The sequence below is a fragment of the Brachypodium distachyon genome, chromosome 1 (genome assembly GCF_000005505.3).
Source record: "Brachypodium distachyon strain Bd21 chromosome 1, Brachypodium_distachyon_v3.0, whole genome shotgun sequence".
In the NCBI taxonomy this organism is placed as follows: domain Eukaryota; kingdom Viridiplantae; phylum Streptophyta; class Magnoliopsida; order Poales; family Poaceae; genus Brachypodium; species Brachypodium distachyon.
In genome coordinates, this window is record NC_016131.3 from 23,985,001 (window position 1) to 24,012,444 (window position 27,444).

Consider the following 27,444-nt stretch of genomic DNA (forward strand, 5'->3'; position numbering starts at 1 on the left):
ATTCGTTAGGGGGGGAAATGCAAAAATCCGCTCTGAGCTGGCACAAACGGTGCAATCACATATGGTAAAAATACGGTACCAGTGGCAGTACATGAGATATTTCGTCAAGTTGAGTGTCGTGGTGGTGTCACGGCAGATGCCATAGGATGGCTTAAGATAGGGCCAATGGACGAAGGAGGAACCGGAGGAGGGAGGGCGCAGTGTAAACTACGCACGAATGTAAGAACACATGGTGGTTTACCTAGGTTCGGAGCCCTCTAGATGAGGTAAAGGTCATACTCCTGCCTTAAATTGTATTACTCGATGTATACGGGAACTACAATGGTGCACCTTGAGCTGTGTTGAGAGGAAGAAGAAGAACTAGCTATTGACTGAATCTTGGAACCCCTATCTAAAGAGAGCTGGCACCCCGATTTATAGTGCACGACTTTACTTTAGGCCGGAAGACCAGGATATGACCGTTGGCATATCCCGGCTTCAGCCGGGATATGATAGCTTCTATCTGTCCTGTAAACACATAAGACAAAGTAATGATGCCGGCTTACTTCTGGTATGCCGGCGTGTCAGAAGTCGGCTTAAGAATGCCGGCCTATTTTCATATGCCGGCCTGGCATCTGCCTAATTGGCAGTTGTGTGTTGTCATGATCTTACCCGGGGTCACTCCCCCGACATTGAGTGACCGTGATAGGGTAATGGTGCCTGATCTTTTGATGAGAAGGTAGCTATCGATTATGGTGGAGGTCGACGTTGACGATCCGACTACAAACGTGCGAGACGTTGCGCCTTAGCAATCGCTACACCAACTTTTGAGGTTATTGACCACGCCGGAGGTAGATCAACCTGATCATGAAGGTCCAATTCCTGCAAGCAATCGAAGAATTGGCAAGAATTATAGATGCAATCAAGATATTGCGAATATGGATGAAGCTTTATTGATGGGATTCTGCAAGTGCGTAGTACGGAAGGTCAATTTGACACTTGTGCCTATGGCGATGATTAGCAAATAGTTAAGTCTTAAACTAAACAAAATCCGAGTCTAAACGATAACCTAGAGGGGCCATATATAGAGGAACAGAGGGGTATGCGGCCAGCCTTGGGAAAGGAGGCCGAAAACCCTCCGTAGGTTGGTTTCCTCCACTTATACGGCCTCTAAGTTTAGCCCTTTATTTGGACGGAAATTATATGGGCCTGGCCCAACTTAAAGGTGACGCAGTACCATATAATCACATGCACGAAAATATGAAGTAAAAAACTCTATATTTCGCCCACGTCTTCATATCTCATTATGGTAACTTCAAAGTTCTAAAATCTCCAGTCGCGGCGTCATCTTCAATCCTCACACGCTTGTTGCCATCATCTCCATGTGTGATCATGCTCCAGTGTTTGTCCCTCTCATCTATACGAGGTCCATCGTTCCCTTGTGATAAGTCCTTGTACTGTGGCTGGGTGCAGCGGGCATACCGTAAATCTCGATTACAAAATACGGTGACTAAATTATGAATTATGAATTGAAACCAAGTTCAGTTACAGCGGGAGGTAAGTCCTGATTTACACACTGAAAATCTGAGTGCCATAGAAACGTGCTTTTATTCTGAAAGGGGGTCTCCCCTGTTTCTCCCCTTCTTTGTAAAACCCTAAAACCTCGCCATCGGCCACCCCATGGCGGCCTTCATCCGGGAGGCTGAGCTTCGGCTCCTACGCTGCACCCTACCTTCCCCGGCCTCGCAACCACCGCCCCCTTCACCTTCTCAATCCAACTCGCTCGGCCACGTCGCCGCCTCCGTCCTCGCCGCCGTCGAGGCTGGGGACTACGCGGCGGCGCTCGCCTCCGCTGCCCCTCATCTTCTCCACGCCTCCGCCACCACCGAGGATTTACATGGATCCCCAGCGAAGTTCTATGCGGACCTCGCTGCCGCTGCTGAGGTATTCCTCCGTGGGGATGGCGGAGGGACGGCCGACGAGGGGTATGAGTGTAGGTGCGCGATTGTTCTCTCCATGGGGGTGGCCGCGCTGCTCGCATTCACGCAACAGAACGTGACGGGGTAAGTTGGGAAAGCTGAAATGCCTTCTGGTTTGTCCGTTCAGTATTATCGTTTTGTATATAACTAGGAATTCGGCTTCAGCACACGGAAGATGGCTTGTAAGAATATATGAAAAAAATTAAAAGAAAAAATGGAGCATTTGTGGACTTAATATGGGACGGAGGGAGTATCTATTAAGCCAACTAAATCAAAATGCAACGGTGACATCGTGTTCTACTGTTCTATGGGTCCTCTAGCCTTGTTCTGTTGGAGATTTGATTGATGTATTCAAGGCACATAACTTCCCAATTTGTGTCCCCCTGAAATAAGCTGGTGCCGAGTAACTAAAGTAAGACATACACAACGGTTTAAGTTGTTCTTTACTTAAGTTGACACGGAAAATGGAAATAATTGTCAAGTGACACTTTAGAACCTTAACATGTGATACACATGTTTTAACGGGAGACACATCTGGGGTTGGCAGGAGGAGATGAAGCTGCCAGTTCTAGTGGATCATGGATGTAGGACAGTGTAGTATAAACGAGGCAATGCAGTGAAGTTTATGTCGTTCTACATAATTTGTGCTAACTGTGTGTGGATTTTTGTGAGTCACATCTTGACATCTTGTTCAAGGGAAGGTGTAGGGTGTTAGGTGCAAAGATGCATGTAGAAGAGAATGATGTATTCGGCCTTCTGAATGTAAGATAATGGTGTATGTCAACCATGTTGATGATAAATATGATACTGTTTTGCTATTTGATAAAACAAATTCGAGCTAAATGTTTATTTTTTAATCTTGCCTGACATACTATGTTTGTTCCCTTAAATCCTATATCTACTGCGGGTCGGCACCATGTTTCTGTTGTGAAAGACAATGTGTTGTTGCACCATATCCAGACAATGTTTATCTGTTTTTTTGAAACTCAATTGGAATTTCTAGAAAGATGCTAATGCAGATAATAGTTTATTTGTATTTATTTTCTATAATCTATTTGTAGGCCTTTGGGGAAGTTTTCGCCCTTTCCCTTCTGGACGTCATCGTTGGATGAAGGGTGGAATAGTGATCCTGGAGGCAAATGGGATGCATGGGCTTCTGACCGTTTAGCTTCTTTTGGGTCCCATGTTCATGGAAAATTCTCGCTCTTGCAGGTATTTGTTTTCAGGCACCTTGCTCATTTATCTGATCATGCATTGGAATTTACTGTATTGTAAGAACTGAATTCTCTTCTCATTTTGTATTTTGTAATCTACTGCACCTTTTCTGTGGTATTTCTGTAGCAGTTGATGTTGAAATACCTTGTAATTCGGCAAAACACAGGGGCTGTAGGTTTCTTTATGAGCTTGTGTGGAATGTTATCTTCGCTCACTGTATGGACTAACCATTCTGGAAGCAACTTGACCTGTATGAATTTGTAATTTTTTCACACATGACACAAATGGGGCACATAATTGAAGTTGACACTGTGTTAAATAGATGACCGTACATTCTGATTTACAAGTTGGCACCTCTACAATTACTTGTCATTTTATTGTAATATTTGGTTTTACATATATATGGAGGTTAACGGTGTTGTTACTTAACATCTTGGATTGTCTTTTTAATGGAACTGCTGATTATTTAATACATAAGGTTTGAAAAGTTTAATGAGGTGGTCTGTTTTAGGCTTTTAGCCTAGTTTTGCCTACCCATGAGTTGTCCAACATTGGCAAGAAAAATGAACTAGAGTACCAAAGGGAGCATTGGCATGCCAAAAAATGGGAATCATCCAATCAAAGACCGACTATCTGGTCATGGTAAAAAAAGGTGGGGCACAATTTGGACACAACCCAAACAAACCCTAATTTAGTTATGTTTGAGGGTACTTTGTTGGACGCTGCGATTGGTTCTTAATATAGGTATATAGGACAAATGTAGTTATTTATTATCCTGCCGTATTTCATGTTGATGCCAGGTTAAACTGTAAAACTTGTTTTGGCTGTAGAGGTGATTAAGTTAAGTCGAAGCTAGTGATCCCATTTGTTGTGTAATGAGTCTCAGGGTGTTATATATGGTGTCTTTGTAACGAAGCAGCTGCTGTCGTACCGATTTCCTTATTTTGTAATGGGCACAACTGGACAAGACCATTTTGATTTCAGGTGTAATCTGGGCACAAATGCTCAGGTCTATATGCTTAAAATTCAAACTTTAAGAGGAAAAATGGATCACCCTTGTGTTCAACTTACAGTATCTCAGATACTGAGCATGTTAATTTCTGTCTCGTTGTTTTGCAGTACATTGTCTTTGCAGAACTTCTGTTCACAATCATAAAGAGTCTGGACTCGTCTGATTGTTGGAGTGTGTCATGGTGGCTGTGTAGAATATCCATATCCCAGCAGAACATTTTAGATGAGCTATCGTCCTCTTTGTTTGATCAATTACAAGTGTACAAGAATAAAATGTTGACCCACTTTGGTGAACATGAAAAGGTTTCTAGCTACTGGGGTCCTTTGTTATGTGATGGAGAAGATTCTTCTTTTGTCTCTGCTGCTTTTTTAGAAGCTGGAATTGTGGAGTATAAATATGGTCGAGTTGATGCTTCAAGGTAAGAAATCATATATTGATAGTAGAGCTTACAAGTTCCCTATAGGATATTTTTCCTGTGTGTTTATTTATTTATTGTAAAAACACAATCTCTTTTATGTGCGACACTCAGCATACTGTTATCTCACTACATGTGTCAATCAAGGTGTCTATGTTGAGTTGGTGCACGAGTAAATAACTGTTAACAAGTTTTATTAGATACTGTCGGGATATGGTTGGATTTGTTCTCCATAGAAGTGTCTTCCATGAATGATGATACTCTTGTTGATGCCATAGGGGCCACAATCATAGGAAACCTAAACTTTGCTGATTTTTAGCCTACCTTATGCTTAACGATGCCTGGAAATTGGGAATAAGAAACTGTTGCCAGTTTCAGCACAATATTAAACAATTTTTTGATGGTATTTCTATAGGTTGCATCTGGATAGTGCTCAAGAAGCATGCGGGATTCATCTCTCTCTCACAGGGATTCTTGGTTTTCGAACAATACACCAGGTAGATTATACCGAATCTATTGGCCCTTTCTGTTCCTATTTTGTACATCAAACTTTCAGAGTTAGATTGATGGAATACCATTTTCATAATCCAAGGCATATTTTTAAAATCAATGCCTTGCCTTTCTTTTTCCGAACGGGTTATAAGTAACACTTAATGCCCCTTTAGCATGACTCTTTGAGGGCCTTGTGTTAGGAAATAACAAAGAAATGATGTATCTGTCACTTAAATACTTATTGGTAGTTTGGTACTACAATTTCATAATCCACCTTGCTGTTGCATGACATAAAGAGTATCATTATTCTTGACTTCTTTTAAGCAAGTCATCCCTTGTATAGGTGGAATCAAAGTCCCAAATGGTACTTGTTGCAAAGACCACTATACCAGCAGGGGGGAAATCAACAGAACTTACAGGAGCTCAGAGTGATGGCCTGGCTATGAGAAACGAGAGGAGCTCTGTTCCTGGTGAAAGTGATGAATTTTGTGATATACTAAGAATGCCTAGGCTGGCCCAAAATGGCAATGATTCAAGTAGTGAAATTACAACATGTAAAAGCACACAGATATCCCTAACTGCAATCCAGCAGGCTGCTGTACTTGCACAATGTTTACATGTGAGTCGGAGGAGTCGGAGCGATGAAATGTCTGGTATGGTCATATTTTCATTACTTGTGGGTGTTGGTTATGTTTTAAAGCTGGATATGATTTTATTATAGAAATAAGTCCATTTTACCCCCCTGAACTTATCGCAAAGTCCAAAAAACACCCTCAACTCTGAAACCAGGTATTTAACCCCCTTGATCTTTCAAAACCATGCACCCGACCCCCCTCTGCCTGTTTGAGGCTGTTTTGCTGTGTTGAAGGTGGTTTTGACCCATTTGACCCAGCATCTTCTTCCTCTCCTTCCTCTTCTCTCTCTTGAGCCACCCTCCCCTTCTCTCATGCGTGCCCCCCTCTGCGCCTCCCTCTCGCGTGCCGCTTTGCTCCTCTGGCGCCGCTACAGCTACTGCCTTTCGCGCAGCCCCCTCTGCTCCTCCCTCTCGCTCGCCCTCTGCTCCCCCTCTCGAGGAAGATCTGACACGAGCTGCTGGAGGCGGCACCGGCCTGGAGGCGGGTCTTGACGACATCGATCAGGAACAGCCCGTGTAGGTGAAGGCCCTCACCGTGGCGCCCGTGCAGGCCCTGATGGCCGCGGACGCGAGCGGGGTTGGCACCTGCTCCTCCGCCTGCGCGGAGCTGCAGGGATGTAGAGCAAGGAGGAGAAGACGGCTGCGTGGGAGGAGGAGGCAGGCGTGTGGTGGAGGAGGAGCGAGGTCCGGTCTGCGAAAAGGGAGGGGAAGTCCTGGAAGCAGCCGCCAGAGGAAGGGAGCACATGGTCAGCTTGGACGACGGCATCTCTGCTGGCCGCCGGTGCCGGCGCCGCCCGCGTGCTAAGAGCAAGAGAGGAGTCAGGCTCGGGGAGGGGATACATGGACGACTTGCCAGCGTGGCAGTCGACGGGTCAAACCCACCTTCAACACAGCAAAACAGCCAGATACATGGCAGAGGGGGCTTGGGTGACCGGTTTTGGAAGTTCAGGGGGCTAAAATGCCCGGTTTTAGAGTTCAGGGTGTTTTTTGGACTTCGCGATAAGTTCAGGGGGGTAAAATGAACTTATTTCTTTATTATATTACCCCATAAAAGATTGCTAAATTTTTTTGTCTCTGTTTTCAAATAGGGTACTTACTATTGGGACTCAGTTTGTGGTTGCTGAACTGTGCTATGTTGAACTTGTTTTATAATTTGCTGTGGAAAATAGACATAAAAACAGGAAAAAGTTGGTTAGCCAAACGTAAAAATAGGCAAAAGCTGGATTATCATAATCCACCTCAATGCCAAACTCAGCCTGGGTCAAAAGATGTCTGCAAAAATCCTATTTTCAAATGGTTTTGTAGTCGTGGGTTCTCCTCAGCTGTTTCTGTTGAAAAAACAGATGGCTCATTTGCAAAACTATTTGCTAAATTCTTGGGTGCAAAAAAATGATGTAGAATACTACTCCCTCCGACCCATATTGCTCGTCAATATTACATGTATCTAGACGCTTTTTAAACATAGACACATCCATATTTGGGCAAATTTGAGACAAGTAATATGGGTTGGAGGGAGTAGAGTTTATGTTTGTTAGATGGTTGTTTTCACATATACAAATGGAAACTAGGACTGATCATTTCCTAATGACATTTTGTTTGTTTTGCATACATAAAAGTATTACAAATGACTCAATGAACAGAAGCAGCCCCTTTATGGTTAAATTGATTTATTCTGTAGTTTCGCATAGTGTTTTATTTGTTATTTCCATAATTTACCAAGATATTTCTTGTGGACATTCTTTTTCCAGTTTACATGGCCTGTATGTGAATAAATTTTTAGTTGATCCTGTATGTGAATAATATGCCATGTTATTTATTTCTTGTTATAATATTTTTTGTCTAATTAGTTGGATCGAAATTTAGTAAATATGTAAGTTGTATCATATTTCTACACAGGGTGGGAGATGGCACCATACATAGAATCAATTGATTCTCAAGACGAGTCTTACTTTGCGGTATGATATTAAGTGTGTTGTATTTTTGTTCTGGAAACATGTTCTTATAAATAGGAAGGTTGTTTGACCAATTTGGGTATCATCTGTTTGCTGGAAATTTTGGTCTGTTACTCAACTTAATATTTGTATATTGTTGTTTGATACTCAACTCTAGTTATTTTAGAACTGCGCTTTGGCACATTTCAGGTCAGGAGCTTGTGTGATGTTTTGCGTATTAGGTGGGAGTCCACCCGCAGTCGGACAAAACAGCGGGCACTGTTAATGATGGAAAATTTGGTAGGTGCATCGATTCCTTCAATATTTTCCTCAAAATGTCCAATGATCCTGACCTATAGGCTATATTTGGGGGTTCTCCATGTTTCTCATATAATTGTGCTTTTTACCCCTTTTTTTGGCATAACTAAAATTTGTCTTCTGGTCTGTGAAAAAGACAAAAAAAAATGCTGTACTGTTATCAGACTGTCTTCAGTCTCTTCATTTACTAATGGCACTGAAGATTTGAGTTGGCAGTTTAGGTTGGTCGTGTGACTTCGCTTATTCTTTGTTAACGACTATGGCCATTACACAACTAAGTGTCTTTTCAAATAAACTACAAATGTATCAGGAGTTCCTTAGTCGTTGCATATATCCTCTAGCTTTGGCATGGTTGGATCATGTTATGCACACTAGTAAAATAATGAGGGTAAACATCTTTCGTCAGTAGTTCTAGCAATCACTTGGAGAAGGACATGCCACATCCATAAGGGCTTCAGTTCATACTTACACCTCACCTGCATGTTGTTAACCTGGAAAGTACCAATGGCCAGCTTCTTCAAGTTTAAGAGGTATGCTTAAAGTTGTGTAAAATTGCTTAGGCATCAGGCAGTCATTCCTATGAGGTTAGCCAGTTGTTAATGGTCACTGGTGTTGCAACAACCAAGGTGGTTGCCTGGTTGGTGTTTCAGTTTGTGCACATAACAAACTAACTAGATGAATCATTTGACTGGCTGATCCTATCCAACCCAGCCATCTTTCTTATCGGTTGAGCAAGGAATATAAGCCTCACGACATCCTACCATACAATGGAGGAATTTTTTCTGCAAGCATGGGACCTTTGGTAGTGTGAAACTGATAGTTTGGATGCAGCAGCTTTTGTTGAACAAGGATTACAATATATATTTTACTAGTGCAACTTTGCTAATTGCGGATATAACTGAGGCTACAACAGCTGGTCTAGGAATTGCAGCCAGTTATGGTGTGAGAACTGCATGTGTTATGTGATCCAGGTCACATAAAGCATACCTATCAGAGTTTCTCTTCATCGGCGTGAAATGTCTCAGACATGTCCTCAGTATCTGGCATGAACAATTGTGCCGGTGGGCTTTGCAAACACTTCCGGCTGCATGAGATGTCATTGTGGGAAGGGTGAGCATTGGTGGAGCTTGGACGAATCAAATATATGGCGTCTTGATGGAAACACTGCATTGAAATTTTTCTCTACATGTACTTGACTGTTAGGCCAGTTCTTTCTTAGATCAGATTATTATTAAAATAACATGCTATTGACAGGCAGGTAGTGCACGAATTAATCAGCATAATGATATATGATCTGTTTGTCTGGATTAACACGTCAGATGTAACCAATATTTAGGCAATTCTGCTTTATTCTGCAGTTGCATTATGGTGATTATCCGTTATTCGTAATAATGTTGGATCTTATTTCGAAGAAGTTTGGGCAAATTATCTGTTTGTTTTCTTTTGATTGTATGCTGCTACCAATGTGCAAATTTGATGCATTCCTTAGGTTGAAGATATCAGCAAAGAATTTCCTGTGGCTTCACAAAGGGCCAAATTGGTTTTTGGAGTCCATATGCTGACACTTCCTGCATTAAGGAAGTATGTATCGGTATCCGCAAGTCTTCTTGCATTTGAAGCAAAACTAATCACTGATGTGACTTGTTTTGCTCCTTGTGAACTCAGAGAATATGGTGAACTTTTGATAAGTTGTGGTGTAATTGGAGAAGCGCTGGATGTTTTCAAAGATCTCGAATTGTGGGATAATCTAATCTATTGCTATCGGTATGTGTTCCACTTCTAAGTAAGTAATTTACTTTCAGTTGAATTCTCGGCTGTAATGAGTTAAGCTTTGTTTTTTGGCAGATTATTAGGTAAAATTGCTGATGCAGTAAGTCTAATAAATGATCGGCTCTCCGTGTCACCCTGTGACCCAAGGTTATGGTACGTATATCTTGGAGATTATTTTGGATATATTTCAGTGACATTTTATTTTCACTAATATGATTTGTAGATGTATTTTAATATTTGTCATCTATTCTTCCAGAGTTTGCTATGCTTAAATCAGGTTTATGACGTTTCACATTGCTTTGGGATTTTCCGCTACAAACAAATTAAAAATAATTTATTGTTACTCACTAGTAGTTACTACGGCGCACATTTCTGTATTTTATGCACTTTGCAGATACTTTTTTCACCATCCATCAGTCATCCGATAAGTAGGAAGTGGGAAAAATGTGTTCTGCAAGATTTTTTGAGGGAACTTTTGTAGCTAAGAGGTGTTTGTTCCACAGCCATCCCCATATTTTTTTATGAAATAGGAATATCAGATGCATGAGACATCGTACTTCTACTTTTTTAATTGAATTGCTTTAATGTGCCAAGTACGCTTGTGATCTCTCTTCTTTTGGAGTTCTTCACGTCAGCTTGCAATAATGTAGCAGGAGTTCTTATTAAAGTGGGGCATCTTTATTTGGCACTTCATAGTTAAGTAAGCAGTAAGCTAAGGTACTTTGCTAGTATCTTATGACTTTCATGGCTATATATCTTGCACGCATGCAGTGAGCGCGAAGTCTCTAGATAAACGAATTATCTGATTATATATATAACTGAAAATTGTTCTGCATACATGGCATGCCAATGCGTTTGAGTGGCATAATAAATGGTCATGCAGAGGCACTGATCGAAGGGTTGTTGTATACTATTTCACAAAAGTGTGCGTCCAGGGTGACATATGCGCAGTTTCTGACCGCACTGCGACAAGCACCATTGTCTTGACATCAGTCTTTCATTTTTGGCTGGAGTTACTGTTAGAATTGCACTATTAATTATTTATTTGGCAGTTAATTGAAATTTCTGTTTGTCGTTGAATAATTTTATTTGTATTTAGGTGTTCACTTGGTGATGCTACAAATAATGAAGATCATTATAGGAAAGCATTGGAAGTCTCAAATAACAAATCTGCTCGAGCACTGGTATTCTTAATTATTTTACTCATGGCCTCTTATTTTGTTACTAGCGCATGAGTTCATATCATGGGAACTGGTCTTACAGTCTCTTATCTTTTGGTGTAGCGTTCTCTGGCTCGCAGTGCATACAACAAGAATGACTTCAATGCATCCAAAATTCTTTGGTAAAAGACTAAATTTGAGCAACTTGTGTATTTACAGTTGTCACTTACTTGAAAATCACTTAACTTCGAACTTTGGGCAGGGAATCTGCACTGGCATTGAATTCTTTGTATCCAGATGGATGGTTTGCCTATGGCACAGTTGCGTGGAAGGTAACTTTTCAAAACCATTTTATTTTGCATTGCAAGTTCTTGAGAAGAACTGCAGGAGGATATGGGTACACAATATTTTAACCATATAAGAATATATTCTACAGGACAATATGGATATGTATTTACTCATTAAGTCACCATATAAGAATATATTCTATCCTTGTCAGAGAGAACATGTCATCTTGGCACCTTGTATATTCTGATGCATGAACCATTCAGTATCTTCTGAACTGCTGATATATCAAATTAATGTAAGAAAAATAAATTAGAATTTGTAGCATCGCTGCCGTAATATGAATATATCAGGTATCAGTGTATCACAAAAGATGGAGATATGGTTTCACTGGGCATTAACATAGTGTTATACATTCTGTACTAAAGAACTTGCACTTGTAAGTTCTGCTTTTGTTCTTTTAATGTAGGCCTATCGGCATGCTGAGTGTTGATGTACATGCAGTGCCAGTGCTAACCTGAATGTTGATTGTGCCAACTGCCAACATGTTTCACTATTCTTCCCATTTAGAGATGGATGTGTACTGCTTCTATCCACCGTGGAGGCATAGAGTATTGGGCATGTCACAATGTCTGCATTTTTTGTAGTTCCTCTGCAACATGTTATTTTGACATATTTGTTTGCTCATATCATTCTAGACGAACATTATTGATACTCATTTCCAAAGAATTGTTACTTAGAAGAGACATAAGCTGTTGTCTTCTTTTGTTCGTACAGGATAAAGATCTTGGGAAAGCTGTGGATGCTTTTAGTCGTGCCGTGCAGATAGATCCTGAAAACGGAGAAGCATGGAACAACATAGCCTGCCTGTATGCTCACCATCTATATATTCCTCCATTAATATTTTCTGATGGTGATGGTTTCACTGGGTGTTCTGTGTCCGTGTTTCATTTCTTTCACCTCATAGTTGCAGCTCTTTTCCCTCCCCTCCCACTGTTCATATTTCTTATTTTAATTGAACACTTTTTTGGTTCACCAGGTCAAGGAATAATCAGCTATACTAATTGAACAAACAATAGTATTGTGGCCTAGGAATAATCAACTGTAATAAAAGTTGCATATAGACTTGTGTATACTTAGTTGTGCCAAACATGCAAAGCAAAACTATTACGCAAGCTGTATTGCTCAGGTGGTTAAATTGTTCTGGCGATGGGTAGAACAGTCTTAATGGTTTTGTGTACTTGTTGGCCTGAGTTTTTTTTTCTGGGTATTTCTGTTATTTTGGGAGCAATATTGTAATGTCTTTTTTTGTGATATGAGTTCTTTTTTTGTATCATCTGTCTGATATAATTTCCTTCGAACAATAAATTTATCTGATAATAATCAACTTTCCAGGCACATGATTAGGGGAAAGAGCCCAGCGGCAGTCCAGGCATTCAAAGAAGCTGTAAAGTTCAAGTGTGTATTACCTCATATTCCATGAGTTTATTAAGGAAACTATTTCTGATTTGAAATAAATCATTTATAGGAGGAATAGCTGGGAAGTTTGGGAAAATTACAGTAAGGTTGCTTTGGACACAGGAAATATTCAACTGGTAAGATATGTATTCATGTCAAAGACTTCTAGATTTCTCAGTTAAAGCTGGATTTAAACTTTTAAGCTTTTCACTACTTCACTCCCATCGGTCCACCGGCATACTTCCCATTCGGGATCATATCTCCCTGTTCGGAGTGCAAAAAAAAAAAACACCTCGAGGCTCAACTCAAGATCGACTCGAAAATAAATGAGCTGAGTATGAGCTCATTTTGTAGCTCGGTTGAAAAATGAGTTGAGTCTGAGCCAAAGCTAGCTCGCTCGAATTTGACTCGGTATAGCTCGAATTAACATAATAGGTTATGTTAATTTTATAATAGAGTGAAAATTACAATCATATGTTACTCGTTTTTGGAATGAAATAAATTTGTTACTTTTACTTTTAATAGGCTATACGTGACTTGAAAATTTTGTTAGTGTTTTACAATGGAAACACATGTATGGAAAGGCAAACATATTGGCACAATTTATGCAATCACACGATCACTGCCTAATTTACTCACGTCATCAGCGTACAGTCTACAATGTCATCCAGCCATAACCCATAGTTGTGTTATGAACCTAAACTACCTTTGAAAGTTGAGTTTTGTTGTTGAACTGTGTTACTGCCTAAATAGCTGAGAAATATTTATGTTATGTACGGAGTGAACCATAACTTTTCCAAATTTTCATGTAACTCGAAAGTGGCTCGAGATCGACTCAGACCATCACAAGCCGAGTATAAGCCAACTCTGCGGCTTGACCTTTGGCTTGAATTAGATTGAGCTCGCTCGTTTTATAATATGAGCTAGCTCGCTCAAACTCGACTCGTTTGCACCACTACTCCCTGTATTCATCCATCTTTTTGTCCTAAGGAAAGAGAGCTGGAGAGAGCCCTGCTGTTAGCAACATATATTTAAAGAGGTTAGTATCATGAATAGGTAATTACAGAGAGATAGTAAAAGAAAACAAAAACCATCCCAACCACTGGGAGAAGTCGAAACCGTTTTTCTGCAAGCCTCTTCTCTTTTCATTTGGTAGTTTGACTTGTTTTAGCATAATTACAGATTTGTACTGATGGTTTTCTTCTTCCTTTTACTCATTCAGTGTACTGCGATTTACAAATGGTACTACTCATGCATTTTAACCATAAATTTCCATATATTACCAAATTTGTTAATAGTCTACCACAGTATGGAGTAGATTTTTTAACCCTCAATGTCCTATAAATTGATGTTCTCATTTGCATATCTTAGGCGTATATGGCAGCTAAAGTGTTTCTGATTGTGTAAAATGATGTAAAGTAATGCATATTGTTTTGTGCAGACACTTGAAGCTGTCAAAATGGTTTTAAATTTGTCCTTAAACAAACGCTTCAATGTTGATTTATTGGAGAAGGCGATGGCAGCTCTTGATGAACAAGGCACACATCTTTTTGATCCGCAAGAAGCTGAATCTGCAAGCAACACTTCAGATGATGCAAGCAAAGAGACCAGGCGATCGAATCAATTATTAGATATAATTGGTGATATCCTTCAGCAGGTTCATAAGCTCCGTGGGTTAGCTATTATTCTTAAATTCCCACATCGATTTGCCCTTTATCTGATTGCTATGTTTGTAGATTGTACGAAGTGGGGCTAGCAATGCAGAGATATGGGGATTATATGCAAGATGGCATAAAAACAAGGGAAACCTCATGGCATGTTCTGAAGCATTGTTGAAGCAAGTTCGATCCCTCCAGGTGCATAAACCATGCTCACACTGAATAGACATATACTATTTTCTCTCTCTTTAAGTTCACTATATTAAAATTCTGTATTAATTATCATGTTACATACTAACTCTGTCAAGTAGCGCACTTAGGCGGCCGGAGACAGTGCACAACAGAGGGCACAGATACTGCAAATCGCATGTTTTTACTTAAGTAAGTTAAAAAAAAAACCAGAAGTTGGACAATAGAGTTAAAACATCACAGGTGTGATAGTTACTTAGCACCAATAAAAAAAGAGTGTGTTTGGTTCATTGAAATGCCCAAGATATTCCTGTCAGTGAGTTGTGTGAAACTTCAAGGTATACCGTAAGTCTTTACGATGGCCATATCAATCTATTAGTACCTAGGTCCTCCGTCGATCCACATTTAGTCGTGCTAGGTAGGTACTCAGAGGAGATAAGGATTGATTATGCAGGAAATCAGGGATCTTAATGTATCTATGAGATTTACCCTAGTTTGTGAGCACGGCCAGATAGTATCATATTGGTGATAGAAGAATGTTGAATAAGAATGTGCCCCTATATAAGGACTCGGAGGCCCCTGCCCGAAAAACCAAATCGAGTCACGTCACAGAAGCCGATTCATCGCGCACGAGATCTAGCTTGTAGATCCAATCCATCTCTTGTAACCCTTGTAAACACTTCTCAGCAACAATTCAAGATCATTGTCTCCATTATCTTTGACGACTAGGGGCAATTACCGATCCCCTGCAGCTTGAACCTGGGTAAAACTGTAAAATCATTGTCTCCATTATCTTTGACGATATTCTTTTAGGCTCCGAACCTCATCTCTACTGGCTCTACATTATCCTTTGCACGATCATATGAGCTGTGTAGAAAACACTATCGACAGTTAGCACCCACCAGGGGGCCGCATTGATCTTGTCGGAGTGACTGTACCGGTTATGCCACAGACTTCGACACCTACCTCTTTGTCGGTCATGATGGTCGTGGGATTTTCGGGTGTCAAACAACACTCAAGGCCCAAGGCATCCATGGCAAGCCACGGCGAACCCAACCGATCTGCAAATCACTCGGATCGGCACAACTTTGGATGAGAGGCAGGAGTTGGAGCTCATCACTTTTCTCCGAGCAAACTCGCCTAGCAACCCTTAGATATGATGGGCATCCCTCAGGAAATCGCTGAGTACAAGTTGTGCATCATGCTCATGCCCGAGCAGAAACTCTGGCCGGTTACACCCGACTGGAAAGAGGCTATTTGGGAAGAGACTGAGGCTCTTGGTGGTAGGATTCATTCAGGAAGTAAAACACCCTGACTGGTTGGCCAATCATGTCCTGGTCAAAAAGGCCAAAGGCTAGTGCCGCATCTCAGCATGTGTGTGGACTCTACAGATCGGGGTTTTAGTCGTACAACTAATTCAGGACCAGAGCAGCAGCAATAAGCTGTCTCCTAGTTATGGCTGACAGCTGACTGTCTTGGGAACCACCCTGGTCGATGTGGTGTGACCTGCCAAGTAGCCCTTGGAGTTTGTCGGTGAGGTGTTCCATGTTCGATGCTGTATCGTGCAACTGTAGGGAACTTATCCCTCAGATCGTGGTGGTTGCTGCTTGGGTTGGAGCTGTTGAAGTACGGCAGGGCACATGGCCATGTGAAGGCCAGCATGGTTGTTGACTACACTTCTGATTGAGTGGACTTGAGTGCTAGCATGGTGTGAGACCGAGGGGTAGAGTGAAAAAGGAAGATGGTACGCTGGTTATGGAGAAGGAGAAAATAGAAATGATGCAGGGCATTTGCGGCATCTTTTGGGAAGTTGGGAGTGATCGAAAACCTCATTTTGCCTCTTTGCAATGCATTCAAAAATTGTGCACCTTTACAGTAACAAATGTGCATCTAATTCCTTTCAGGTTAGGCACAACTTTGTAGTGGGGGATATTAGGCAACTATCCCCCTATATCTTTCTTGTTAAATTCTTTGACTCTGGATACAATGGTTTATTATACTTCATTAGCATGTATCTGAGAATTTCATTCTATTCTAAGAATATTCTAAGAAGTACTGACTTTTGTTTCTTGTTGAATCCAATAATGTCTATACTTACGCAGCCCTGTGTATTGTATGTTCTATTCCTCCTTTTCTTATCATGCCATCTTATTAGTGACTGTTGTCCTCACAGGGTTCAGGATTGTGGAACGACCAGAAGAAATTCACAAAGTATGCTCAAGCTTCTCTCCAACTTTGCAAGGTGTACATGGAAATTTCTTCCTTGACTGGAAGCAGACGAGAATTATTATCAGCCGAGATGCATCTCAAAAGCTCCTTGAAACAGGTGCCTGAGTTTTTCTTGCATGCACCCATCACCATCCTTAATTCTCGAATGATGAATAATGATGCTGAGTTTAACCAACCAGAGATTTGGGTTCATGGACTGATGGACATTTGGAATACCATAATACCAGCAATTGTCTATAATAGAAGAATAACATGATGAAAAGAAAAACTATCCCGCTTATAATGTGCTACCTATTTCTCTTGCTTTCAGGAGTTAATATATGGATTACTATAATATGTTAATTTGAGCCTTGCACCAGTAATGAAATATGGAAATGAGCAATCTGTTTGTTATCCCTCTTTTTCATGTCCTCCAGACAACTCATTTAGGAACTGATCTTCCTTATGTAGGCAACGGACTTCTCAGGTACAGAGGAGTATCAAGCACTCGATGACTGCCTTGTTGAACTAAAGGATCTGATTGGTGCTGCAAAAACTTAGCGAAGTAAGTTTGAGTTTTTTTTTCTCCCTGTGTTCTTTTCCTTTCTTATTTTGTTCTTGAGGTGTTGAAAATTGGAAGTATCTGGTCCTAAGACTTTGTGGGGAGGGGGAAGAGGTCCCAGAGCCTGGGCAGCATGTGACTGTTTTGCCAACAATGTTTTTTTTTTGCCAATGCATAGTTTGACATAATCCGTTAGAAATATGGGGAAAGAGCAATCAGAAAGCGCAATTAGGAGGTTCCTCGCTGTGCAATGGCTGAGTTCTTGCTGCTCATCCAATAACCCATATTAATTTATAAATCAGCTAAGTAGGTGATGCATAGTCCTTGCTGCCTGTAATTGGCATCAACTGTTACTGGTCAACTGCCTGGTTGAGCATCCACATGGAGTAGCGTCTAAATTAGGTGCTAAAGTATGTGTTCCACCCCTCTGTCCAAAATTAATCGCTTAGCAACTTTTGTTGTAATCCTTAGCAAATATTCTTTTCATTTTACCTTTTGTGGCTGAACAGTAAGTGAGCTAGCACCGGCCGCTAAAAGCTTAGTGTTGATGCCGTGCCTAGCATTGCCGTGGATGTTATAATGGGTAGATGTCTCATCTTTTTCTTTTGTAAATGCATATATGATATAATCCAATTAGTGATTCATTTTATCTTGCTTGTAGATCTCACTTGTGAATCGTGGACACCTCATCAGAATGACAACCCTGAGGCCATCTGGATGGCGTAATCTTGGTAAACCTTGTCAACAAGGAAGAGGTCTTGCCTCTCAAAATACGGCACACATCATTTGTCAGGAAAGCGAAATGGCTGGTTATGTGTTATACCTGTGTAACTTAAAGCTCAAGTTATTTGTCTGATGAGTGATGAGAGCTGTGCTCAAGTTTAACTCCTAGTTCTGGTCATGGAATCTTGTTGTAATCAAGTTTAACTCCTAGCTGTGGTTAAGTCGTGGCGAATTGGGGTGTACGGCATTTTGTATTTTTCTCTTATGGTTTGTTCGGCGATTATTTTTTCTTGTTCTGAAATTTTGAAATAGAGAAGTTTGGAACAATCAATATAGTTTATGATACCTAAAATTACCAGTGCCCTCATTAGGCTTACCTTTGTTTCTTTTCACAAAAGGTTGAAGTGGATACCTCATTTACCTCCGACCGTGCCCAGAAATAATCTTCCAAGCTAGGGGGCGGTGTGCCGGAGGTGGTAGAATTTTATTTTATTTTTGAAACGGAGGCGAAATCTTTGCCTCATCATATTGATTAAGAAAGAGTGTTACAAAAGAACAACAAAACAAAATCTAGCCAAATTGGAACATGAACAAGACTACTCTCGTGGTAAGAAAGGTCTCAAATGAATCGCACCTGCAACCCTCGAAGTAGAGGCCTTCCTTTTAATTTTACTTGCGACGACCGTAGGCATAGAGAAGATCTTTCGGAACACCTTCGCGTTTATTTCATTCCAAATCTTCCAAGAAATAAGCATCACCAAATTGGTCATGCCTTTTCGTCGGTTCCCTTGAATTTTGATAACGGAGCACCACCAATCCTTGAGCAAATTAAAGCTTGAGCTGTGAAGCAAATCGATATGAATGAGACCCAACCAATCTTTGATCATTCGCCAAACATTGAACGAGCAACGACATTTGAAGAAAAAAAATGAGCCACAATTCTTGCTCCCTCTTGCAAAGCTGACAAAGGGTGCAGTTAGGCCATCCTCGCCGCTGAAGCCGGTCGGCCGTCCAAACCCGATTCTGAACAACGAGCCATGCAAAAAAATCGCACTTTGACGGCGCCCAATTCTTCCAAATAGAAGCCTTCACAACTGAATCGGCAGTTCCTTCAAACTGAGCTCTATATGCCGATGTCGCCGAATAAACCCTAAAGGCACAGAGACTCCAAGTGATGACATCCAGAACATTTTCCTGCAGGGGCACACCCTGCAATCTTCCCCATAGATCGAAGAATTCAATGAGATGCTGCACTGTGAGACCCTCAGAAATATTGATGTTGCTAATCCAGAGATTGCAAAGATGGAAGGAGCGATGTCCTTGGGCTTGCGCCCTCCAATCCAAGGGGAGTGCCAGAACCTCGCAATTTTCCCGTCTCCGATCGTGATTCTTGTCGCCTTGTAGAAGAGGTCCATGTCATCATCATCACAAGGATGCCCCAAACCAACCCAAGCCCTTGCCGGGTCCTTCCGGAGGTGGTAGATATGCCTGTAGCTGCTATGCTTCCATCTTGCCGTGTTTCCCCACCGACAAGCTAGCATCTGAGCAAGGTTTTGTGCTACCACTGCAAAGATAATTTGCCTGAAATGACACATGATGTCAAACTTGGGTTTGATCATTGATGGATTGGGGATACAATCACCACCTTGACCATCCTAACAATGGTCGGTTCCGATGAGGCACAACCGCATACCGGTACGAGGTATGCGGTTCTTTTGCAACCGCTAACGGTCTGCAGTCAACGAGCCATGCTTCTTAACAGGTAGCACATCTCGATTCAGTTTTGGATCTCAGATAACAACTTAGATAAAGTTACAATCCAGATATGCAGTTAACCGCGAATGCATTTTACTCTTTCACCCTTCCCAGGATGCTTTGATCAATGATCAGTGTTTGTCATCGGAAACTGTAAGCTTACGAAAGGTTGTGATACGGAGGTAGCATCTTCATTTCTCGCCACCAATTTCATTTGGGTTTCCTGCATCAACAGAAAAAAATCTGGGAAAGGCTGGAAGTTAGCAAATGGCTATGAACGATGGCTCGCTGTGAGTCTGTGACAAGCTGCCGTTTCTTGGAGACGTCACGGAGCTGCTAGTCCTCACATCATAGCCCGCTGACAAGAGCAATGATGTTACTACCGCCGCATCGACCGCATGATTACCGAAGCTAACCTCCGGATGCTTGCCGGGGCCAAGGCTACCACATACCACCCGACCTCCTGAACCGGCTTGATAGTTTTGCGGTTCTAAGACCCGCGTCTCCAGCAGAGACGATGGCGTGGAGAGTCGAGATAGATAACACTGACCGTATTCTTTGTCGATATTAATGCGACCTAGCGGCAAAAACATGATGCAGGCCATACAAGGCAAGTCGAGTCACAAAGTCTTGGATTTTCTATTTATGAGAGTCATCGCAGCTATAAGATGCAGTAGTAGGCGGGGAAAAAAAGGTAAAAAGGTTATGAGTTAACATACAAATGTCATAACTCAGAATGCCATACTACTGTTGTTCGATTGAGAAGGTACGCCAACCATGCACAGGTTTAATGCTCTAAACCAAATTCTAGTATATAACACAAGCGAACTACAGGAGCACTTCTATCTTGTGAGAACTTTGGGACTCTATCTTCCTTGCCTAGAGTATTTCCTGGGGTGAGTACTGTGCCCGTCTCTTGCAGATAAATACCGGCCTCTCCGTTCCCTGATTGTGTACTCCACCTCATACTCATCAGGCACAAAGCTGTTGGAAAAGACCAGATGCAATTACGGCCCAAGCATTTGAGGGGAGCAAGTAGTTGGGAATATGTGAGCACAGAGACGTACCTCCGCTGGTCATGATAAGGTTTAGCAATCCGACGATGAGGGGGGACTTGAGGATTAGAATGAGTTCTAGTGACCGCGCTTTGAGAGCTTGGAGGCGCTGCTGCCTTCTGCTCCTAAAGAAAAATAAAAAACATATAAATCAGAATCAAAGATGCAATGCATAAAAAATATCATGACCGAATGTGCTCCTGTGGTTACCTTGTAGCATTCGCTACAATCACACATAACAGGAGGACTTGAAGGCATCGACTGAGGGTCCTGGGAAACAGAAGTTTTCTGATAGTTAGCACCAACATGCAGCAAAGCAAATCTGTAGACAAAAAAGTACAAACCACCTCACGATAGGTTTCCTTGCGCTGAGATGCTCCTTGAGACGTTGAAGGCGTGGGCTCATGGTCCTAGAGAAGCAGAATCAACCCCCAATTAACATCAAGATGCGGAAAAACCCAGAAAAGATGGTAACCAGGCGCTTACTGTCTTATAGAAAGCCTTCGGAGGTCCACTGGTTGCAGAAAATTCTTCACCATTCTGGCACTGATAACGGTGACCAGCTTTGTCACCACTGGAGTACCGACCATTCTGATAAGCACTGGAGTTATGATCACCTCGAATGCATTCTGGGCAAGATTCGCTGTGTGCCCTTTCCAGGTATGAATGTCCATATTTACTCCTGTATTCATCTCTTTGCATGGATGCTTCATATGCTGCATGCTTATGTTTTGGATATTTGCTAGCATATCGACTTTCATCATATCCCTCCCTAATTCTGGTACCTGGATGTGCCCTTCCATATTTATGGCTGTGGTCTTCAACCAAGCATCAAAAATTAAACCTTTAGTTATCTTGGGAAGAAAAAAAAGAGAAACAAATTCAATTGGTAAAGATCAAAGGAAACCAACCAGGTACTGCAGAATCTCTTCTGTAGTAAGATCTGTATTCTCGCAGAGAAACAGGCCTTTCTCCATCATCAACCGCCATAGGTGGCGACCTACCAACCATTGGTTGGTGACGGTAGTTACCATGGGCAAAATTATTTGAATAGGCACGCCTTTCGTGACCTAAATGTCTAAATCTGTTAGGGTAGGGTTCTCTATCACCATGACTTTTGCCAATAAATCCTCTTCTGACACCCAACATGTGAGTATCTCCTTGCCATGAAGGCTTTTTGAAAGTAGGTTTTGGTCTTTGTAAAGTAGCCTTCATGCGAACCTGAAAATGTCGAAGTAGAAGTTACTCATAGCTGAAGCAAATAAACCAAAAACAGAAGCCACCTCAAGATCAAAAAGCCTAAATGGTTACCTTTCCACTACCTTCACCAAAACGGCCTTTATTGACCATATCAATGCAGTCTATAGCTGCTTGTCTTGTAGTAAAGCTGATGAAACCAAAATCTTTACGTTTTGCTGTAAACATATTTCTTGCAAGTTGTATATTATCAATTTCACCAAACTTTCCGAACTTTTCCCTCACGTCATCTTCATCCCAATGAGGTGGTAAGCCATCCAAGAAAACAGATTTTACCTGCATTGCGTAATGAAAATAACAGGTGTCAAATGGCAAAATAACGCAATACCTTGAATAACAGATTCAATAAACGCAAAGCTGCCCCAATTGTGGCTGTACCTTCTCCATAACCTTATCATCTTGTGAAATAGTGTTTGAGAATGATATTTGTGCTTTAATATCAGTACCAAGATATAAATCTCTTTTCTGTAGTTTAAGAAATCCAGCCACAGCATCCACATGTGAACTGAAGTCAAGAAATGCATAGCCTCTATTTTTTCCCTTTCTGTCCGGATGCTCAATTAAATTGATATCTTCAAGGTTTTCCAACTCAAATGTTTTCAGATTCTCAGCTAACTGCATATAAGAGATGAACCATTAGTAAAACCAGCAAGGTGCTTACGATACACGTTAGTGTCAAATAAGGAAGTAAGCATACATCATCTTTTGACCAATCGAAGCATATATTACGCAGATGAAGGGTCTCATTATCATTGTTCTTGCATATTCCACAAGCTTTCCCCTTGATCTGAAAAAACACAATTAGTCATTAATATTGATGTATTGTTCTATTAGGCAGTGAAAAATAATTGTTGCGTTCAACATATATGGATCTCAGAATAATTGCCATGCATGCTCGTATTCCTACCTGGGCTATACCCCTTTAATTACTAAACCTCTAAAATGCTATTCTTACTAACTTTGACTCAACCAACTGATTCTCCTGGACTACGAAGTCTGCTAACTCATGCTGTCCGAGTTACAGAACATCTCCTGCCACCATCCCACAGAATGCATGCCGGTTGTTGCGACCTTGAGATACTTCTGGTCCTTGTCCAGAACATTGCACCCCTCTCAGATGAGTCAATTGTCCCCAAGCTGTTTGGTGGTATGGTAACCAACGATGATGTCCTTTAAAGCCTGTCAGCAATACGTGCGACTCTGGACCCACATGATACTAGAATAGGATGGCACTTTGGAAGATTGCTGAGAGCCTGGCTGGCAGTATGGCGTGATATGATGCACCAGTTCCCTTGCTCGTGACATGCTCACTTTTTGGAAGTGGCAAGGAGAAACAGATCATGACGTCTCTTTCCAAATCCGTGTGCTCCGAGCCATTCTTGATTTTATATCCAACCATCGCCCACAAATTAAGACTTCTCTTCTGTCCTTTCTTCTACGTGGGCACTCTGCGTATGGATGTAGAAAAACTGTTTCAGCCTTCCTTTATTCAACGTGGATGTGTCAAATGTTACACTTTGCAGACAATGGTTTTGACATAGCATCCACATATGTAGATTTCCCAAAAATCTGAATTGGGTTGCATGAATAACTGGTGTACAGAATGAATTTATGTCAGACCCCTCTACTTAGCACAAGATATTTGTGTCCAACATGAACTCACCCTCAATAGTTTCGTCTTCCCAAATTGGAAAAGGCGCAGGACGTAAACATCTTACATTACTTTTGTGGTGAAAAGAATTAATCTGAGTCCTCCTGCCATTTGTCTTTTGACTGCTGACTCAGGCTTGCATGAGAGCATCTGGTACCATGAATGGCAGTGCCCCCTAACGCAGGGGCAGAAGAACCGCACCTGCACCACGGGCCTGTGCCAAAGTTTTCTGGCAGCAACTCTTCGGTCATCTTCCTTACAAGGCCGTGCACCTTTCCCTTGCCACCAACAATACTCATGGGCTTGGGCCTCTGTGCACAGGCGTTGTCTGTGGACTAGCTCCACCACTGCTGCCCTAATTTCTTTCAGTGCTACGCTTGCCACAGCCGTGGATCCCATTGTGTTTGTGCCCCCAAGGAACTCATGTCCTCGCTCCAGTCCCATGAACGAAATCAAACCACATAAGTTCCCGATCCTTGCACGTACTTGCTCCACATGCTTCATCACAGGTATGTATGCTTCATGTACACAAGCAAGCCCCGTACATGCATGTGCTTGCACTTCTTTTACAAATTATGGTAACCATTTCCTTCACTGACTTCACAATCCCTGTATCAGTTATTTATTGTGTACATAGGAGCATCACTTCATGTGCTGGACAAACCACCGTCAATTCTTCGCTCAGTTGCATCATCCATGGACTTCCTGTTGTACTGCCTCGTTCCTCTACCAACACTGGCTTGCACTTCCGCTACCATGCACATTTACTACATGCCTGTGGCCGCCAACTTTGTCACTTCTGATATTGACATGGGTAGTAACTCGATACCATATTCACAGCAGCCTCTGTAGATGCGTGAGCTTTGCAAACTCCCGAAAGCCTGTACCATCATGGTCAGAACTATATTTGAACATGGCAACTGCCTTGATCTCACTGGAAAACCTCCAGCTGTCTCAAGCACTGCACAAGGATCAAGGAGCTGGTGAAGCTCTCTCTGAGATAGGATAAAGCAACTGAATCGAGTCACGGAGCATCCTCCATTACTCTTCTCCACAACAAAGGCCATGGTGGATGTTTGAAATTTAAGGATGGATGCCATGATGGATGAGACTCCCGTCTCCTTCTAATACAAAATGACACACAATGCAGCGAGAAACGAAACCTAGACAGTTCTGACGTGTCTGAGATACAGACTCTGATTCAATCTCTAACAGACTGTTCTTACTAACTACAGACTCTGATGTCCTGGATTAAGAACTCGGCTAGCTGGCTAGCCGCTGCTGTCTGAGTTGCAGAGAGACTCCAGCCGCCACCGTCTATGGATTGCATCTGGGCTGTAGTTGCCGACCGTAGTCTGCGATGCCGCAGTTACACTGCTGCTGGCTTTTCCACATCAAAAAGAGGTGTGCTCAGCTCTACTTTCAGCTCTTATACCACATTCACTAGTTTACCAGACTAGTCATATATGAAATGATAGTGCAGCAACTTGGACTTGTGAATCTAAACTGATGCTTAGAACATCTGCACTAGAATTGGATCCCAGAAGTAGAACAATTAACCAGGATTTGTGCATGTCGTGCATTCAATTTTCTACAAGTACTTTTACCTTGAACTTAATATACTACAAGAGACATGGTTACATGAGTAGTCATAATAAAAAAAAATTAAATGCAGGTACGACAAAGTCAACATGGGAATTTAAAAAGGTGCTGAATGAGGACATCTGGGCTAGAACTGAATCCTTGAAGTAGAACAATTAACGAGGATTGTGCCAAAGTATCCCCATCCATTTTCTACAATCACTGCTAACTTGAAATGAATAATATATGACAAAAGAGTGCTCAGGACTGAGCTGTTATCCAGTTGAGAGCAATAAAAATCTCTACCAAGGAGGAGCACAATGGATACATAATAAATATCAAAATCAGGTTACCAAAAACAATGATCTACTACTACATCAAGTAATGGGGGCTCCTATCTGTTAGGTATAATTGCCAGTTAGGCCACATAATTGGGCCGGTTACCCACATGATAATTACAGGATGCAAAATTTTAGAACATTGATTAAAATCAATATCCTGCCATATTCTTATTTGATTCAGTTTCCTTTCACCAGGTAACTGTATCAATACAGTGTTAGATACTTCTGGTGTCAGAGGATAAACTAGGTAACAAAAATGAACACCATCAGCTTGGATCTCTACAACTACAAGGAAACACTTGATCTACAAAGAAAGACAACTGAAGATTTTAAAGATGACAGACACAACTAGGAGCACCGCATCTTAGCTTATGTTTAAGAACCCATTCAACTTGAGAGTGTAAAGATAAAATCTTATACTGCTTTTTTCCCCTCAAAATCTTATACTGTTGACTAGACTTTACCAGATGCATCAATCAATATGCTGAGCCTGGCACGGGACTGCTCAAAATTTGGCAAGTAAAACGATTGATTTATATGCCATTACCACTACAACTTACTAGTGCCAAACAAAACATTTCCAGATACCATATCTTTCTACAAGTTTAACACAGACATGAGCCAACCAGATACTATAAGTTCACTCAAAGGTATCACTTAGAACCCAGTTTATTTGATTTCCAAGTCTGAGGTCTATCTGTAGTCCCTTAAGCCTTACAAAATCAGAGTGATCGGGAGAGTGTACAAGAATCCCCCCACTAAAAATTCAACCTTTTTCAAATAACTTCCAATTCACATCGGAAACAACAAGGCAATGCTTCAGATACAGTTAATTTAGGGCCAACCTCGACTACTTCCCCAACCTGACCAGTTTCTGCCGATTCACAGAGCAATCGATGAGAATCTAGAGGATACAGAAGAGATCAGCAATACCTTAGCAGTGCGGAGGTCGTCGGCAGCCCATCGCGCCTGCCAGACCTCAGCGAAGCGCACGAAGGCGAACCCCTTATTGAGCTGCGGTTCCGCCGGATCCCGGACGAGGCGGACCTCCTCGACCTCGCCGGCCTCAGCGAGCGCACCCGCGACGTTCTCCTCCACGGCTTCCGGCGGCAGTCCAAACACGAACACCTCGTACTCCTTCCTCTTCTTCCTCCTGCCCTCATCCTCCCCTGCTTCCGCCATCATCCCCGCCTCCTCCACGACTTCCTTCTCCACGATAGCGTCTTCCTCCTCCTCCTGCGCCGCCTCGGCGGCGGCCTCTGCCTCCTCCTCGTCCTCCTCCATGATCATCTCCTGCGGCTCCTCTTCCTCCACCTCCTCCTCTTCCTCCTCCACTACTTCCCGCACCTCGACCACCTGCTCCATCTCCTGGGGCTCCTCCTCGAACTCCTCCTCGAACTCGTCCACGGCGACGTTGAGGTCGAAGAGCGGCCGGCGCGGGGCCGGCGGCGGGTCGCCCATCGCCGGCGGCTAGTCTAGGGTTTCGTCGCGGCGGCGGTCTCCGCTTGGATTTGGCTGGCAGCAGCAGTAGTGCTCCCTAGTTTGCTGCTCCGCGATGAGATGCGATGCGAGTAGTAGGAGGCCGATGTACGGTGCGGGAAGGCTCTCACGCGGCGGCCAAAAGGGGGAAAGAACGGAAGGAACCCGTGTTCAATAAACCAAGGCGAGGCCAAGGGAAGGGAGGAGGGTTTCGCTTCCGCAGGCCGCCCAACAATATGCGGCGGGGCCCGCTTCCAGTGGTGTCAGCCGGCGTGCGCGGGGCACAAGTGTCAGTGGCTGACGGCAGGTTGGGGGCCCAGATCGTCAGGGCTGTTGA

General features: G+C 42.3%; 2 protein-coding genes across 2 annotated transcripts; one reads left to right on the forward strand and one right to left on the reverse strand.

The window, feature by feature from the left end:
* The first annotated feature begins 1,600 nt into the window (after positions 1-1,600).
* On the forward strand, positions 1,601-18,340 carry LOC100822694 (tetratricopeptide repeat protein 27 homolog). Its single transcript, XM_003560203.4, has 21 exons — positions 1,601-2,042; positions 3,020-3,170; positions 4,293-4,603; positions 5,016-5,097; positions 5,436-5,745; positions 7,623-7,681; positions 7,868-7,957; positions 9,465-9,556; positions 9,641-9,739; positions 9,821-9,898; positions 10,845-10,929; positions 11,029-11,087; positions 11,168-11,237; positions 11,968-12,059; positions 12,586-12,648; positions 12,719-12,785; positions 14,090-14,305; positions 14,385-14,504; positions 16,669-16,821; positions 17,175-17,268; positions 17,927-18,340. The coding sequence occupies exons 1-20, from the start codon at positions 1,660-1,662 to the stop codon at positions 17,262-17,264; spliced, it is 2,670 nt and encodes an 889-aa protein (XP_003560251.1). The 5' UTR covers positions 1,601-1,659; the 3' UTR covers positions 17,265-17,268; positions 17,927-18,340.
* Positions 18,341-20,358: 2,018 nt separating this feature from the next.
* Positions 20,359-27,278, reverse strand: LOC100842213 (nucleolin). Its single transcript, XM_010240520.3, has 10 exons — positions 26,562-27,278; positions 22,753-22,842; positions 22,434-22,670; positions 22,110-22,331; positions 21,710-22,019; positions 21,285-21,616; positions 21,146-21,208; positions 21,009-21,068; positions 20,811-20,923; positions 20,359-20,727 (listed from the first exon to the last, which is right to left on the reverse strand). Exons 1-10 carry the CDS (start codon positions 27,087-27,089, stop codon positions 20,610-20,612), a joined length of 2,073 nt encoding a protein of 690 aa, XP_010238822.1. The 5' UTR covers positions 27,090-27,278; the 3' UTR covers positions 20,359-20,609.
* Positions 27,279-27,444: the final 166 nt, after the last annotated feature.

What these genes read in the sequence shown, in the direction of transcription:
- LOC100822694 (XM_003560203.4), top strand. Translation starts at nt 1,660, where the DNA reads ATGGCGGCCTTCATCCGGGAGGCTGAGCTTCGGCTCCTACGCTGCACC. An exon ending in TCGGAGCGATGAAATGTCTG is followed by an intron (nt 5,746 to 7,622) that starts GTATGGTCATAT and finishes ATTTCTACACAG; the next exon opens with GGTGGGAGATGGCACCATAC. An exon ending in AAGACGAGTCTTACTTTGCG is followed by an intron (nt 7,682 to 7,867) that starts GTATGATATTAA and finishes GGCACATTTCAG; the next exon opens with GTCAGGAGCTTGTGTGATGT.
- LOC100842213 (XM_010240520.3), bottom strand. Translation starts at nt 27,089, where the DNA reads ATGGGCGACCCGCCGCCGGCCCCGCGCCGGCCGCTCTTCGACCTCAAC. An exon ending in TCGATTGGTCAAAAGATGAT is followed by an intron (nt 22,671 to 22,752) that starts GTATGCTTACTT and finishes TCTTATATGCAG; the next exon opens with TTAGCTGAGAATCTGAAAAC. An exon ending in ATGATAAGGTTATGGAGAAG is followed by an intron (nt 22,332 to 22,433) that starts GTACAGCCACAA and finishes TACGCAATGCAG; the next exon opens with GTAAAATCTGTTTTCTTGGA.